Here is a 14,889-nt window from a genome sequence, read left to right as displayed (position 1 = left end):
GCAGACGGGAAAATGAGAGCCTCTATGTCTGATAACCTCTGTTTTTCTTTTCTTTTTCTGTAAGGTAACAGGCAAAGTAGTACAATATAAATTGTATTATATCGAGAGACTATACTGAGGAGATTCAGGAAGATTTGAAATTATCATTGTCAAGAGTGGGAAAATAACAGCCAGTTACATACAGCACCATAGCAGGGCACACTTGAGGCTAGGACTCTATTAACATAGGAGACAATCAGCCTGTCACAGGGTTTGTCCAGCGGCACCGTGCTGCACAGGCGTGAGAAGTCCATCTAGGTTTGGGGTTTTGTCACATTGGGAAGATGAATGACAGAGAGATAATGAAACTTTTAGTTGCAGGGGTGTCCAACCTGTAGCCTACAGACCACATGTGGCCCAGGAAGCCTATGGATGTGGCCCAACACAAAATCATAAATCTACTTAAAACCTTTTTTCCCCCCCATCAGTTTTCACTAGTGTTTGTGTATTTAATGTGTGGCCCAAGACAACTCTTCTCCTTCCAGTGTGGCCCAGAGATGCTAAAAGGTTGAACATCCCTGCTAGAGTATTTGTACCACAGATGAAAAATGAAAACCCATAAAGAGATAACACGATGTTGATGAAGAAGAGAAAGGAAGAGGGCCTTGCCACCCCCCCCCGCCCCACCCACAAATATTAACTACCAGAAACAGCATGAGTTTTTAGGAACCTGCTATGTGATTACATTGAACATACCTCCCATTTGCCTGGGAAAGTCTCAGTTTTGCCTGTTGTCCCAGAACAATTATTAACAATAGCCTTTTCCAACCTTGTTTGATAGTAAATCACATCATCACTCTATATATGAGGGAGGGAGCACCACAAAAAAGTGAGGGAAAGTTGGATTAAGTAGTAATAAGAGTAGCTCATAGCATAGGCTTCTGGCCTCCCATCCCATGTGTAAGGGGCGTGAGGTTGCCCCTCCACCCAAACAAGAAGTATAAATACCAATAGACTGGGAGATAAATCAACGACTCTTCTGATACATCATGGGGCACACCACAGCCCTCAAATCAGAGAGACAGACAGGAGGACAGAGAGAATCACAGCTCACCGGAACAGAACCTCCACATGCCAGGGTAGGAACACCTGAACCAGAGCTGAGAGATTGCTAAAGGCTTGGTGTTGGCAACTGGAGAGCTAAAGCCTGCAGGGGCACCCATGTGGTGAATTGGGGAGGACAGCAAAATTTTTGTGAGCTTTACCAGGTCTATCCTCACAGTGAATATCAGAGAAAAATTCCCTTCCATACACTTCTGGCAGGGGGAGGAGAAAATGAACCATTTTTAACGCACCAGAGCATTCTGTTCTTAACAAGGCCTGCCTCAGGACAAACTGTTTTACCAGAGCCTAATCTATGGGAAGGGGTGGGGCACACAACCTCAGCCCCCTCCAGCCATCTTGTCTAATCTAAGGAGGGCAAAAAACTAAGGAGTGGTGTGAAGTTCACAGTCCAGAACCACACTTCACCAGAAGACAAAGACCTAACAACAGGAAAATAGAAGGGTCCTCCAAAAACACACACCTTACCACCACATTACTAAATGCCTGTTTACCTCAGTTCCTTTTAGCCAGTACATCATGTCCACATGTCAACAAAAAATTAAAAGGCCTCCTACAAGGAAAAAAACACAATTTGAAGAGACAGAGAAAGCATCAGTACCAGACAGGGCAGGGATGTTGGAATTATCAGACTAGGAATTTAAACCAGCCATGATTAATATGCTAAGGGCTCTAGTGGATACAGTAGACAGTATGCAAGAACAGATGGGTGATGTAAGCAGAGAAATGGAAATCCTAAGAAAAAAAAAACAAAAAGAAATGCTAGAGATAAAAAACCTTGTAACAGAAATGAAGAATGCCTTTGATGGGCTTATTAGTAGACTGGACACAGCTGAGGAATCTCTGAGTTTGAGGATATATCCACAGAAACTTCTAAGACTATAAAGCAAATAGAACAAAGACTTAAAAAAAAAACCAGAGCAAAATATCGAAGGACTGTGAGATAGCTACACAAGGTATAACATATGCATAATGTGAACCCCAGGAAAGAAAGAGAGAATAAAAACAGAAGAAATATTTGAAACAATAACAACACAATTTTCTCAATTTAATATCAGAGACCAAACCATGAGTGCAGGAAGCCCAGAGAATACCAAGAAAGATTAGTGTCAAAAACACTACATTTAAGCATGTCATTTTTAAACTACAGAAAATCAGAGATAAGAAAAGTCCAGAAAGAAGCCAAAGGGTGAAAAAACACCTTATTTTAGAGGACAAAATAAAAATTAAATCCAAACTTTCTTCGAAAGTCATACAAACAAAAAAGAGTGGAGTGAATAATGGAAAGTGCTGAGAGAAAAGAACTTAGAATTCTGTACCCTGAAAGATTACTATTCAGAAGTGAGGAGAAATAAAGACTTACCCAGAGAAGGAACAAATGAGGGACTCTGTGGCCAGTAGACCTGCCTTGCAAGGGATGTTTAAAGTTCGTTAGCAAGAAGAGAAATAATACAGGTCAGAAACTCGGATCCTCACAAAAAAGGGAGTGCATCAAAGAAGGAACAAGTGAAGGGAAAGTGAAATTTTTTATTTTATTCTTAGTTAATTGAACAGATAACCGTTTTCTCAAAATAACAACAATGTATTCAGTTTTGTATACTTATAGCTATAAATATGCCCATGTATGCTTATGTATAAGTAAAATAAATGGCAATCATACAATGAACAGGATGGAAGGATTAAGAATATTTTCATATTTTAAAGTATCTGCACTATCTGTGAAGCACTATAGTGTCATTTGAAAGTAGACTTGGGTTAGTTGTAAATATATATTGTAAGGCAAATTCTAGGACAACCACTAGAAAAAGAAAAAGTATTATTGATATGCTAAGAAAGGAGAGAAATAGAATCATATGAAGTGCTCAGTTAAAACCACAGAAGGCAGACTTGAGGTCAAGATGGAGGCGTAGGTAAACATGCCTCACCTCTGCGCACATCTATAGCAAAATATACAGCTACACTACGAAACAAATAGCATCCAGAACTGTGAGATAGTTGAGCTGTTTGGAAGTCCCACGACCAGGAATTTAAAGAAGCCACATTCATCCAGACGGGTAGGAAGGGCAGAGACACAGAGAGGTCCAGAAAGGTGTGGAGACTTGGAGTAGCTCAGAGAGGCATGAAGATGGAACAGCTGATCCCATATCCATGAGTGGTGGATGAAAAACAGAAGTGATACCTCAAAGAGTAAGGGATCCCAGCCCCAGGCCAGACCACCCAGCCCAGAGTCCAGCTCCAGAAAGATGAGTCCCCATAAATGGGGCTGTAAAAACCAGTGGGGGTTGTGTGGTGGAAGAAACTGAATCCTCTCAAAGGGCTCACAAGGGACTTAGGACTCATGCAGACCCACCTCCTCAGGGATTCAACACTAGGACATCTGGAAGGGCACCAGTGGCATATGGGAAGAAAGTGAAGTACAAGTGGGAAGACAGCTTCCTCCCTGGGAAAACTCCAGGGATCGGGCAGCAGCACTGTCCCCTCTGTAAGCCCTCCCCCACACAAAGCAACAGAGCGGTGACCCGTTGGCCTGCCCTGGCAATTACCTAAGGCTCCACCCCATATAACTTAACAGGGATACTAAGACAAGAAGTCAAAACAGCTCTACCTAATACACAGAAACAAAAATGGTGAGGCTGCCAAAATGAGGAGACAAAGAAATATGGCCCAGATGAGCAAACAGAACAAAAGAACTAAATGAAATGGAGATAAACAACCTATCAGATGCAGAGTTTAAAACACTGGTTATCAGGATGCTCCAGGAAACCACTGAACACTTCAACAGCATAAAAAAGACTCAGGAAGAAATGAAGGCTACACTAAGTGAAATAAAGAAAATCTACAGGGAACCAACAGTGGAGAGGTTGAAGCCACGAATCAAATCAACCACGAATCAAATCAACGATTTGGAACACAAGGAAGGAAAAAGTATTCAATCAGAACAGCAGGAAGAAATAAGAACTTTAAAAAATGAGGAAAGGCCTAGGAACCTATGGGACATCATTAAATGTGCCAACATCTGAATCATAAGGGTGCCAAAAAAAGAAGAGGAAGAACAAGAAATTGAATACTTATTTGAAAAAACAAGGAAAGAAAGCTTTCCTGATTTTGTGAAGAGACATACAAGTCCAGAAAGCATAGAGAGTCCCAAACAAGATACACCCAAAGAGAACCACACCCAGACATGTCATAATTAAAATGCAAAAGGTTAAAGAGAAAGAGAGAATCTTCAAAGCAGCAAGAAAAAAAGAGAAAGTTACCTACAGAGGAGTTCCCATAAGACTATCAGTTGATTTCTCAAAAGAAATTTTGCAGATTAGAAGAGACTGGCAAGAAATATTCAAAGTGATGAAAAGCAAAGACCTACAACCTAAATTACTCCATCCAGCAAAGCTGTCATCTAGAATGGAAGGGTCGATAACGTGTTTCCCAGATAAGGTAAAACTAGAGGAGTTCATCATCATCAAGCCATTACTACATGAAATGTTACAGGGAGTTATTTAAGAAAAAGAAGATCAAAATGAATAAGATTAAAATAGCAATAAATGTACAACTATCAATAATTGAATCTAAATAACAAACTAAGCAAACAAGCAGAACAGGAATGAGATCACAGATATGGAGATCATTTGGAGGGTTATCAGTTGGGAGGGGGAAAGGGGAAATGAGGGGAAAGGTGCAGAGATTAAGAAGCACAAATTGGTAAGTACAGAATAGACAGGGGATGTTCAGAACAGTATAGGTAATGGAGTAGCCAAGAAACTTACATACATGACCCATAGACATGAACTAAGGGGCAGATTGCTGGAGGGAATGGGAGTACTGGATAGAAGGGGGCCAAGGGGAAGAATTGGGACAACTGTAACAGCATAATCAATAAAATATATATAATATTAAAAACACAGAAGGCAGAAAATGTTGAAAGACAAAAATAGGAACAAAGAACATGGGCAAAGAACAAGAGCAAATATGGCAAGTATTAATCCAACTATAATCAAGAATCACTTTAAATGTCAATACTCTAAATACACCAATTAAAAGTCAGGTTTTCAGAGTGAATAAAAAAAACAAGAGCCAACTATGTGTTGTTTATAAGAAACTCACATTGAATATAAAGCCATATATAGATTAAAAGTAGAATGATGGAGAAAGATATACAATGCTAACATGAATCAAAAGAAAACAGGAATAGCTGTATTAATTTCAGACATAGCAGACTTTAGAGCTAGGAACTTTAGCAGGGATAAAGAGGAGCATTACATAATGATAAAGGGCTCAATAGTTGAAGAAGACATAGCAATTCTTAATGTGTATGTGCTGAACAACTGGGTGTCAAAATACAAGAGGTAAAAACTAATAGAAATGCAAGGAAAAATAGATGAATCCACTTTTATAGTTGGAGACTTCAACACCTCCTGTTATAAATGGACAGATGCAGCTGGGAGAATATCAGTAAGGATGTACTTGAACTCAACCATGCCATCAATTAACTGGATGAAGTTGACATCTATAGACTACTCCATCCAACAACAGTAGATTATATGCATCCTTCTTAAGCTCACATTGAACATTCACCAACATAGATTGCATTCTTGTTCATGAAACAAATCTTAAGTTGAAAAGGATAGAATGCATATACTAACTGCTCTCAGACCACCATGAAATTAAACTAGAAATCAATAACAGAAAGATTGCTAGAAAATCTTCAAATACATACTTGGAGATTAAGCAACATACTTCTACCACATGTGTCAATGAAGAAACTTCAAGCTAAATTTTAAAATATATTGAGCTAAATGAAAATGAAAATACAGCTTATCAAAATTTGTGGGATGCCACAAAACCAGTTTTTAGAGGAAAATTTATATCATTGAATGCACACATCAGAATAGAAGAAATATCTAAAATTAATAATGTAAGTTTCCTTCCACTTTAGGAAACTAGAGAAAATCAAATTACATTCAAAGTAAACAGAAGAAAAGAAATAAAAATTAGAGCAGAAATCAATGAAATTGAAAACAAGATATCAACTAGAGAAAATCAACAAAACCAAAAGCTGGCTCTTAAAAAAGATAAGTAAAACCCATAAGCCTCTACTCAGACTAAGAAAAATCATAGAAGAAACACATTACTAATATCAGAAATGAAAGAAAAGACATCACCCAAAGTTTCTGGACATTAAAAAATAATAGAGGAGTATTACGAACAACTTTATGCCCACATATTTGATAACCTACGTAAAATTGTTAAATTCCTTGAAAAACACAACCTGCTAAAACTCCCACAAGAAGAAATAAAGAGTCTAAATAAGCCTATATTTAATAAAGAAAATGAATCAGTAATTAATAACCCTACAAAACAGAAAGCACCAGGGTTCACTAGTGAATTTTATCAAATGTTTAAGAAAGAAATTATACCAATCATCTACTTTCTAACTCATTTTATGAAGCCAGCTTCATCTTAATACTAAAACCAAACAAATGCTTTGCAAGAAAACCACGGACCCATATCTTTCATGAACATAAATGCAAAAATTCTCAGAAAAAATTAGCTAATTTAATTCAACAACATATAAGAAGAATTGTACACCCAACCAAGGGCAATTTATCCCAATATGCAAAGCTGTTTCAACATTTAATGTTTCAAGCCAATAAATGTAATCTATCGCAGCAACAGTCTAAAGAAGAAAAATCACATTGTCTTATCAATGGATGCAGAAGGAGCATTTAACAAAGTCCAATATACATTCAAGTTAAAAATTCTCAGGAATAGAGATGAATGCCCTCAGCTTGATAAAGAACATTTACAAAAAAAAAATGTATAGCTGTTTCAGACTTGCTAGTAAGGAACTTGAAGCTTTCCTGTTGAGATCAACATCATACTGGAAATGCTGCCTAACCCAATGAGACAAAAGAAAGTAAAAGGTACATAGGTTGGGAAGGAAGGAATAAAACTGTCATTGTTCACAAACAATATGAAATATATAGGAAAATCTGGGGAAAATGGCAAAAAACCCCTCCTGAAACTAATAAGTGATTTCTATTAAAAGATTAATGATTGCCAAGTTTGGGGGGGTGGGAGATAGATAGAGGAGAATTGGTAGAGCCCAGAGGAGTTTTAAGGCAGTGAAGTTCGGTACAATATTTCAATGTACAATGTCATAATGATAGATACATGCCATTGTACATTTGTCAAAACCATTAGAATGCACAGCACCTAGAGCAAAGCCTACGTATGGACTGTGAGTGGCAATGACGTGTCAATGTAGGTTCACCTATTGTAACGAGTGCACCACGCTGGTGCTAGAGATCAGTCACGTAGGAAGTTGTGCATTGTGTGGGGCAGGAAGTACGTGGGAACTCTAATGTCTGCTCAGATTTGCTATAAGCTTAAAACTGCTCTTTCAAAGAGTTTAGTAATTTTTTAAAGTAGCTTACAGTATGGAGAAAATAGAGTTGGACCCCTACTCCATCACATTAAAAAAATAAATTCCAAAAGGATTGAAGACTTAAATGTGAAAAGTAAAAATATAAAGCTAATGGAAAAAATACTGGAGAATACTTGAGGTCTCAGTTTTTAGACAAAACTAAAAAGGTCCTAGCCATGGGAGAGAAATTGATGAATTTGGCTACAAGAAAATTAATTGAGTTCCATTAAACAAAGAATTCTAAAGATAAGATGAACCTCTGAGGAACAGAAAGATACTCGTAAATGATGAAGGACTCATATCTAGAAAGTCCCACAAATCAGCAAGAAGAAGGCAGGAAAATCCATTGACAAAGACTCTAAGTAGTCAGTTCACAGAAGGACAAACCTGATAAATTTGTGAAGAGATGCTCAAATTTCCCAGTGTTAAAACAAGATACTAATGTACATGTATCAAATGGGAAACTATTAGAAAGTCCAACAATCACAGTACTGGTGAGGACATGGGGAAATGGGAACACGCAGGCAAAGCTAATGGAATAAAAGCAGGCATCACCACTCTGCTGAACAATCTGGCAGTAATTAGTGAAATTAATTAAAATTAAGCTAACAACCCAGAAATCCCATTACGTGGTTTATGTTGCTGAGAAGCTCTTGTGCGTGTTCACAAGTAGAGCAGCATGAGAATCTTCACTACACAGCCATGCTTCTGGAGGCAAAGAGCTGGAAGTCAGCTAAGTGCTCCTCGCTGGGACAGTGGGTAGATAGCATGTGGTCTATGCATGCAATGCATGCAATGCATACGAGGCAACATAACCAATGAATTGCATTCACACACAGTAACACGGACATAGCCCAAAGCATAAGGTTAGGTGAAAGAAACATTAAAATACAAAACAATTCTATATAACTTCAACTAAGTAATACACACACACGCCGAAGAACATACATTAAATATTTAGGAGTAAGTGTTGTACAGAGGAGGGAAATGGGAGTAGGATAAAGAAAACAGAGAAAAACAAACTGTAATAGATGATCACCTTTGTTTTGTCCAGTGATGAAAACATATGATGAACTAATGAATTTGGGTGACTTTAATTTTTTTAAACCGCTGTGCTAAAAAAGAAGAGGAACTTTTTAAAAGAAAATAACTAAACAAACAAGTGAGCAAAATATAACCAGAGACATGAAAATAAAGATCAAATTGACAGTAACCAGAGGGGAGGGGGGATGGGGGGTCCCCTCCCCCCTCCCCTCTGAAGCAAAGAAGGAGAAGGGTCGTCAAAGAACAGGTGTAAAGGACCCATGGACAAAGACAATGGTGGGGAGGGGGAGAACTGACTGTGGGGGGTGGGGGTAGGCAGGGTAGGGGAAAGTGATAGGGTGGGGGGAAATGGGGACAACTGTAATTGCACAACAATAAAAAAGAAAAGAAACACAATATGGATATAGTGATCTCACTCATCAGGTTATATTTGAAGATTAAATGAGGAATTCAGATAAACAGTTGAGTGCTTGGCATGTACTAAACACTCAATAAATGTTATCCGTTAATGTGTTAACAGTACTCCTGACATAGCTGCTACCAATCGACTGGACTTGGCACTTAAGACCGATTGGATTTAGATGATTCCCCCGAAGATCCATAGTCCTTGGTTTTAAGAGACGGATAGGCAAGTGCTGGCAGCAGACCCAGATGCAAGCAGCAGCGATGCTGAAAGCAGCCTTGGGGCATGGGGATGGATGCCTACCAGCTTTTTGGCAGGACTGTTAGAAACCTTGATGGTTAACATGGGAGAACGCTACTGGAATGCACACATTAAGAAAGTAGAGATTGCACAAGTAAGCTGTGCTCTGAAACTGGGGAACTTCGCGTACTTTGAGATACTTCTCCGAAGGTGCGTTTTCTTCTAACATTTTGTCTTCGAGCTATGAAACTGTAGCTGAGTTTAAATTCTAACTATGGTATATAGAGAGTGTTTGCTTTGGGTTTTCTGTTCCCCATTCTCCTCTCCCTTCCCTGAGGTGGGACATACCTCATGTTAGTGAAATGAGCAAGACCATCACCTAGCGGTCTGTTCCTCAACGTGCTGACCCAAGATCCTGGTCCCAGAGAGCCCAGGGCAGATGCCAGAGCCTCGCCGGCATGTTAATTCAACAAGCATTAGCCGGGACGCTATCCCACGCACTATTCTGGTGTCTGGGGACCTAGAGTTGCTAACACAAAATGACAGGTTTAAAAATAAAATGAAGAAAGTGTCAACTCGGAATCTTAAAAGCCTTCCCAAAGTGGAGTACATTTTAATGCGTTTATGTGTCGCTGGTTTTCCGTAGATCATAGACGAAGAAGAAACCCAGTTTATGAGTAACTGCCCTGTCGCGGTCACGGAAAGCACCCCTCGGAGGAGGACGCGCATCCAAGTGTTCTGGATAGCGCCGCCAGCAGGATCCGGCTGTGTCATTCTAAAGTAAGTGAGCGTGGGATGCTTTCAACACTCCATTTCCCTTCCTTGGGGTCCATCAGAGACTTCATGGTGTTGCAGAAAGGAGGTGGCTTTGCTGGGGCATCAGGCAAATGCATAATTTCTCCACCCTCAGTTATCTCAACTCAAAAATGGGACTTGGGCCATTGTTGGTAAAGGGTTATGTAAGAATCATTTGCCTGAATCTGGATTTTCATCTGATACAGTAGTTCTCCTGGCCACTTTCTATCTTCCTGGAGATAATGATACTGTGGGTAGTTAAGAGAAATTACAAACCAGGTGAGGGTAATCTTTGACTTTCTCCATCTGGAATGGGATACCTAATATCCTTAATCTGCACCAGGTTGACCTGAGACCCAGTTGTAACCTCCATTAGTCTCTGGCTCTCCTTTATGGTCCTATTTTTTTCCTCCTCCCATCGAAATTGCCCCCTTGTGCCTTTCCTAGGGGGCTCCTGATTTTCCTTTTGGTGAGTTACAGTAGATGGTAAGAAGCATTAAACAGCTAGTAGTTTTCCTCTGAAAAGTAGCATTATCTCAAAACTGCATCTCCAAAATTGTATGCCATAGAGTGATGTTCGGGGAGATAGGTATAAATAGGTGGGCAGGAAATCAGCTCTGTGGTTAAACAAGTTTGGCAAATGCTGTGCACTCTGCCCTCTTCTTGCAGATTCACAACCTATGTTAGCATACTGACAGTTTTGCAAACTCCTACTGATGTGAAATGTTTGGCTTGGTTTTACCCACCATTTCCCAAACTTATTAGACTGCAACATTCCTTTTCTACTGAGACATCTATTGACATTCACCAGTTTGGGAAACATAGGAATGCATTTGAAATAGATTATAGACTGTGTAGGGTAATGGTGAGAATTTTAGGATTTCAAACAGGCAAGTAGTCGTCGTGGTTAGGTGAACAGGGCTCCAATTCCAGGGTCCGAGAAGTCATTTTCTCATGGAGGTAGGGACCGGGACCTTCCCAACCGCCTTCCTCTTCTTTTAATCACCCAAGGCCTTATTCATGTATTTGGTTCACTTGTCTGTACCTCTGGCAGGTGGACCTTTCAACAGGCTTATAACTGTAGTTAACTCCAGCCCAGCCCCGAGGAGAGGCTGATAAGGAAGCATTTTACCCTTGCACTCCACTCCCTGTAGCTCCTGGACTCAGTTGTGCCTGACTTACGGAAAAAAGCTCACGGACATCTTTGGAAACCTCTGTCCCCTGTCCAGACTCAGCCCTGTCGTTTGCTGCTATCTGTCTGGGCATCATTCGTTTCTTTTTTAGTTCAGATTCCTTGAGAACTTTAGCTCTTGGCATTAATTTACATTGGAGATTTGTTTTAAAATTTTTAGCAGTAGAATATTTTAGATGAAATATTTTATACATGAGCCCAATATATAACATGCATCTAGTATCTAGTTGAAATGTGGGAGAAGACCTTCTGGGAATAAACAAAAACACTGAAAGGAGAACAAGCAGAGACTATTTATTCAGAGCCTGGTGTGTATCAAGGGAATCAGCTGCCATCGCCAGCATTTGGCAGGGACTCGAAGGCAGGCAGAGGAGCCGGGAAGCTTTACAGTGAAAAGGGGAGAAGACTGCAGGCGCGTGCTGTTCCGGGGGTGGTGTGCATGGGGAAGCCGAAGGTGGCTGAGTAGAAGTGAAGCACCTTGTGCCGCTGGTTTGGAGAGTGTGTCTGCATGTCTTTGGTTGGTCCTGAATTAAAAATAGAGGAGGCAGTGGGGGCAGAGATCAGAGAAGCTGGCTGGCATTGACCGGGTCCTAGATGTTCAGGGCTGATAGCTGTGGAGGTTGTGCTTTGGCATCCCAGGCCAGTTGCTGCGAAGGTTGGGGTCAGATATCTGTTGTCATCCGTGGCCTGGCCATTGTCCAAGAGTATATCCAATCTCTCAGCCTGAGCATGGCATCTTGGTTTGGCTCTCTCGTACCCATGGTGGCCCTGTCTCTCCACAGAGCCTGGAGCCTAAAGAGAAAGTTGGAAAACATCAGACCTATGTGATGAGTCTTCCCACTTCCAAAATTTTTATCTCTCTGGCCTAGTTCTCTGATTTTCTTTGGCTTCTTGTTCTCGCAGACCAGAAGCTTTTGATCTCCCTGGAGGAAGTGAGAACAGCATCTCTTGTTTATGCATTAACAATGAACACATGTGAACATATGTTTATTTATTCACAGTTAACCAACGTGGCCTGTGCATTCACTTCTTCTTTCACCAAATGTAACAGAGCCTCTATCTACACAGGCATCCAGGATATACAGGCAACTGAGGCATGTTTTTGGCCTTTGAGGTTCTCATGGGCCAAATGGAGGAGGAGAAGAAAAGGTCAACAAATTCTTTCTGTGTACCAGGAACTCAGCTGCACTTCTCTCAGGCTTTATCTAAATTAATCTTCACAATAGTTACCCCGTTTTACAGAGGAAGAGTCGGGTCTCCGAAAATTAGACAAGTTTCTTGAAGTCACACATCCCTGTAGCTGTAACACCCCATGCTCTCCCTTTTTCTGGTTTCTTTTGAAGGAATGAAATACAAGCTTCAACTATTCCTGAAAAAAATAACAATTTTATAGGTAAGATGTAAATACATTCACATTGTAAAATTTCAGACACTATAGGAAATAGTGAAATACAGAATGCAGAAAAGTGAAAAAAGGGCCCTGAGTGGTTGGTGTAGCTCAGTGGATTGAGCGTGGGACTGCAAACCACATGATCACGGTTCGATTCCCAGTCAGGGCACATGCCTGGGTTGCGGGCCAGTTCCCAGTGGGGGACTCATGAGAGGCAACCATACATTGATATTTCTCTCCTTCTCTACTCCTTTCTCCTCTAAAGATAAATAAATAAAATCTTAAAAGAAAAAAAGTGAAAAAAAAAATCCCTGACATTGCCCCCAGTGAGTCTCAGAGTTTCCTACCCAACAGAAGCAAAGATATCAATTGGGTGTTTATTCTTTAGATTTATCTGTATGTTTATATGCGTATAAATAAACATAAAAGAACACAGTTTCATTTTTATGGGGATTTAAATTTACACAAAGGATGTCATGGTCTGCATGACACACTGAACTTGAACGGGTGTGTTGAACTTGAATGGGTGTACTGAACTTGAATGGGTCTTCACTAAAACATGTCAGAGATTCCCGGGTCAGGATGCAGAGACCAACCACTTTTGAAAAATGGTTGCACCCAGTCTATGATGGGAATGTGCTCATTACTCCATGGCTGGTGGAGGGCATTTAGGTTGTTGTCCAGTTTTTTACTGTTACAAGTAACATGATGATGAGCATCCCTTGTGCATGCCTCTTTGGGCAAATATGCAAGTTTTTATCCCCGGTAAATGGCAAGAAATGGGATCTAATGGATACACATTTATAATTTTAATAGACATCACCAGATTTTGCCCCCCAAACTATGCCACCTTAAACATGTTCCCTGACTGTGAATAAGAGAGCCTGTTTCCTTACTTACCCAACAACTCCTTGATACTATTGATCTTTCAAGTTCTGCCCACCTGATAGTTAAAAACAGCATCTCATATCAATTCCCATTTGATTTCCTCATTACTAGTAATAGTAAGAATCTTTACACATATATTGCATTTCTATTTCCTATGCCTATTTATGTTCTTATCTGTTTTCCTAATAATACCACTTTTTAAAATTGATTTTAAAGTAGTTAAATATATAATTATATAAAATATTTTTATGTGCAAAGAATATTTTATACATAGCACTTAAAATTGATCTTTGTATGTTCCAGGAAACAATACTTTGTTATACATTTTAAATATTTCTTTCCACCTTTCTCTTAACTTTGCTTATAGGTATCTAATCTTCCAGAAAATTGAAATTATGATTTCAGTCACGTGTATCCACACCTTCATTTTTGAATTTTGATTTGTGTCTATTTTAAAAAGTATCTTCCTACATCCAAGATTATAAATATATTCCCATAGTTTTAATATTTTTATAAATTTAAAAATAAATTTAGGTCTTAATTTTGTGAATGATATGCTTCAAATAAGTCCAATAGAAACAAGAGGGCAAGCTCAAAATGAGGTTGCCAAAGGGCTGGTTTAACAAAGGGTCTGTCTACAATGGTGTGACCACAACAACGGGAAGAGGAGCTTTAACCACCCAGAGCTGAGGAGCAAAAGATGGAGAAAGAGAGGATGGAGCAGAGAAGACCATCCCATCTCAGGAGCTGAGACTTTTGGTTGAGGGAAACAAGTAGCCTGAGGTTACAGAGGCTCCTACCCCACTCCTGTCCTCTGACTTCCTGCCAGTTGGCCCCTTCGGCCTGGCCCCAACTCCCAAGAAGACGAGACCCAGGGAGATTAATATTGTCCATATAGATTCCCTCTCAGGCAAAGACCAGGGTGTCATCAAAGGATGGCAAAGGTCTCTGGAGAAGCAAGCCAAAGACATCAGCACAGATGGGAAATCAAAGTCTACCTCTTTTTTCTCAGAATGACTCGTTACTTGTCTCATATTCATTTATTGAATAGTTTGTCTTTTCCCTGATTGCTTGGCATGCTACGTTGTCTAATATAAAATTTTGATACAGGTCTGTTCCATTCTGTTAATTTTTTTATTCCTGTGTGAGACCCACACCATTTAGTAGCATAATTTTATTTTATGTTTTGATAGCAAGTCATCACTCATTAATCTTATATTTCAAAATGTTCATGGCCATTCAAGTAGATTCATAATTCCAGACAAACTGCAGAGTAAGTTTGTTGTGTCTAATAAAAACTTACATTGAGATTTTAAATGGTATTGCATTGCATTAATAGTTTAATGTGAGAAGAGTCCGCATCCTACAATATGTTTTGCAAGTCAGAAACATGGAATATCCCCTATTTATTT

The 14,889-nt window shown here is 39.6% G+C and overlaps 1 protein-coding gene across 1 annotated transcript in view; it reads left to right on the top strand.

Annotated features, from left to right (window-relative positions):
- SPON1 (spondin 1) overlaps window positions 1–14,889 on the top strand; it is a 270,328-nt gene that overhangs the window by 62,361 nt on the left and 193,078 nt on the right. The window contains exon 3 of the mRNA XM_037050019.1: window positions 9,859–9,992. Within this exon, the coding sequence (XP_036905914.1) occupies window positions 9,859–9,992 (134 nt within the window). The remainder of the gene's footprint in view (window positions 1–9,858; window positions 9,993–14,889) is intronic.

This window comes from Sturnira hondurensis, unplaced genomic scaffold (genome assembly GCF_014824575.4).
Source record: "Sturnira hondurensis isolate 20B ecotype Veracruz unplaced genomic scaffold, ASM1482457v3 Scaffold0006505, whole genome shotgun sequence".
In the NCBI taxonomy this organism is placed as follows: Eukaryota; Metazoa; Chordata; class Mammalia; order Chiroptera; family Phyllostomidae; genus Sturnira; species Sturnira hondurensis.
The sequence above is the reverse complement of the archived record's forward strand: the minus strand, read 5'-3'. Positions and strand labels throughout refer to the sequence as shown.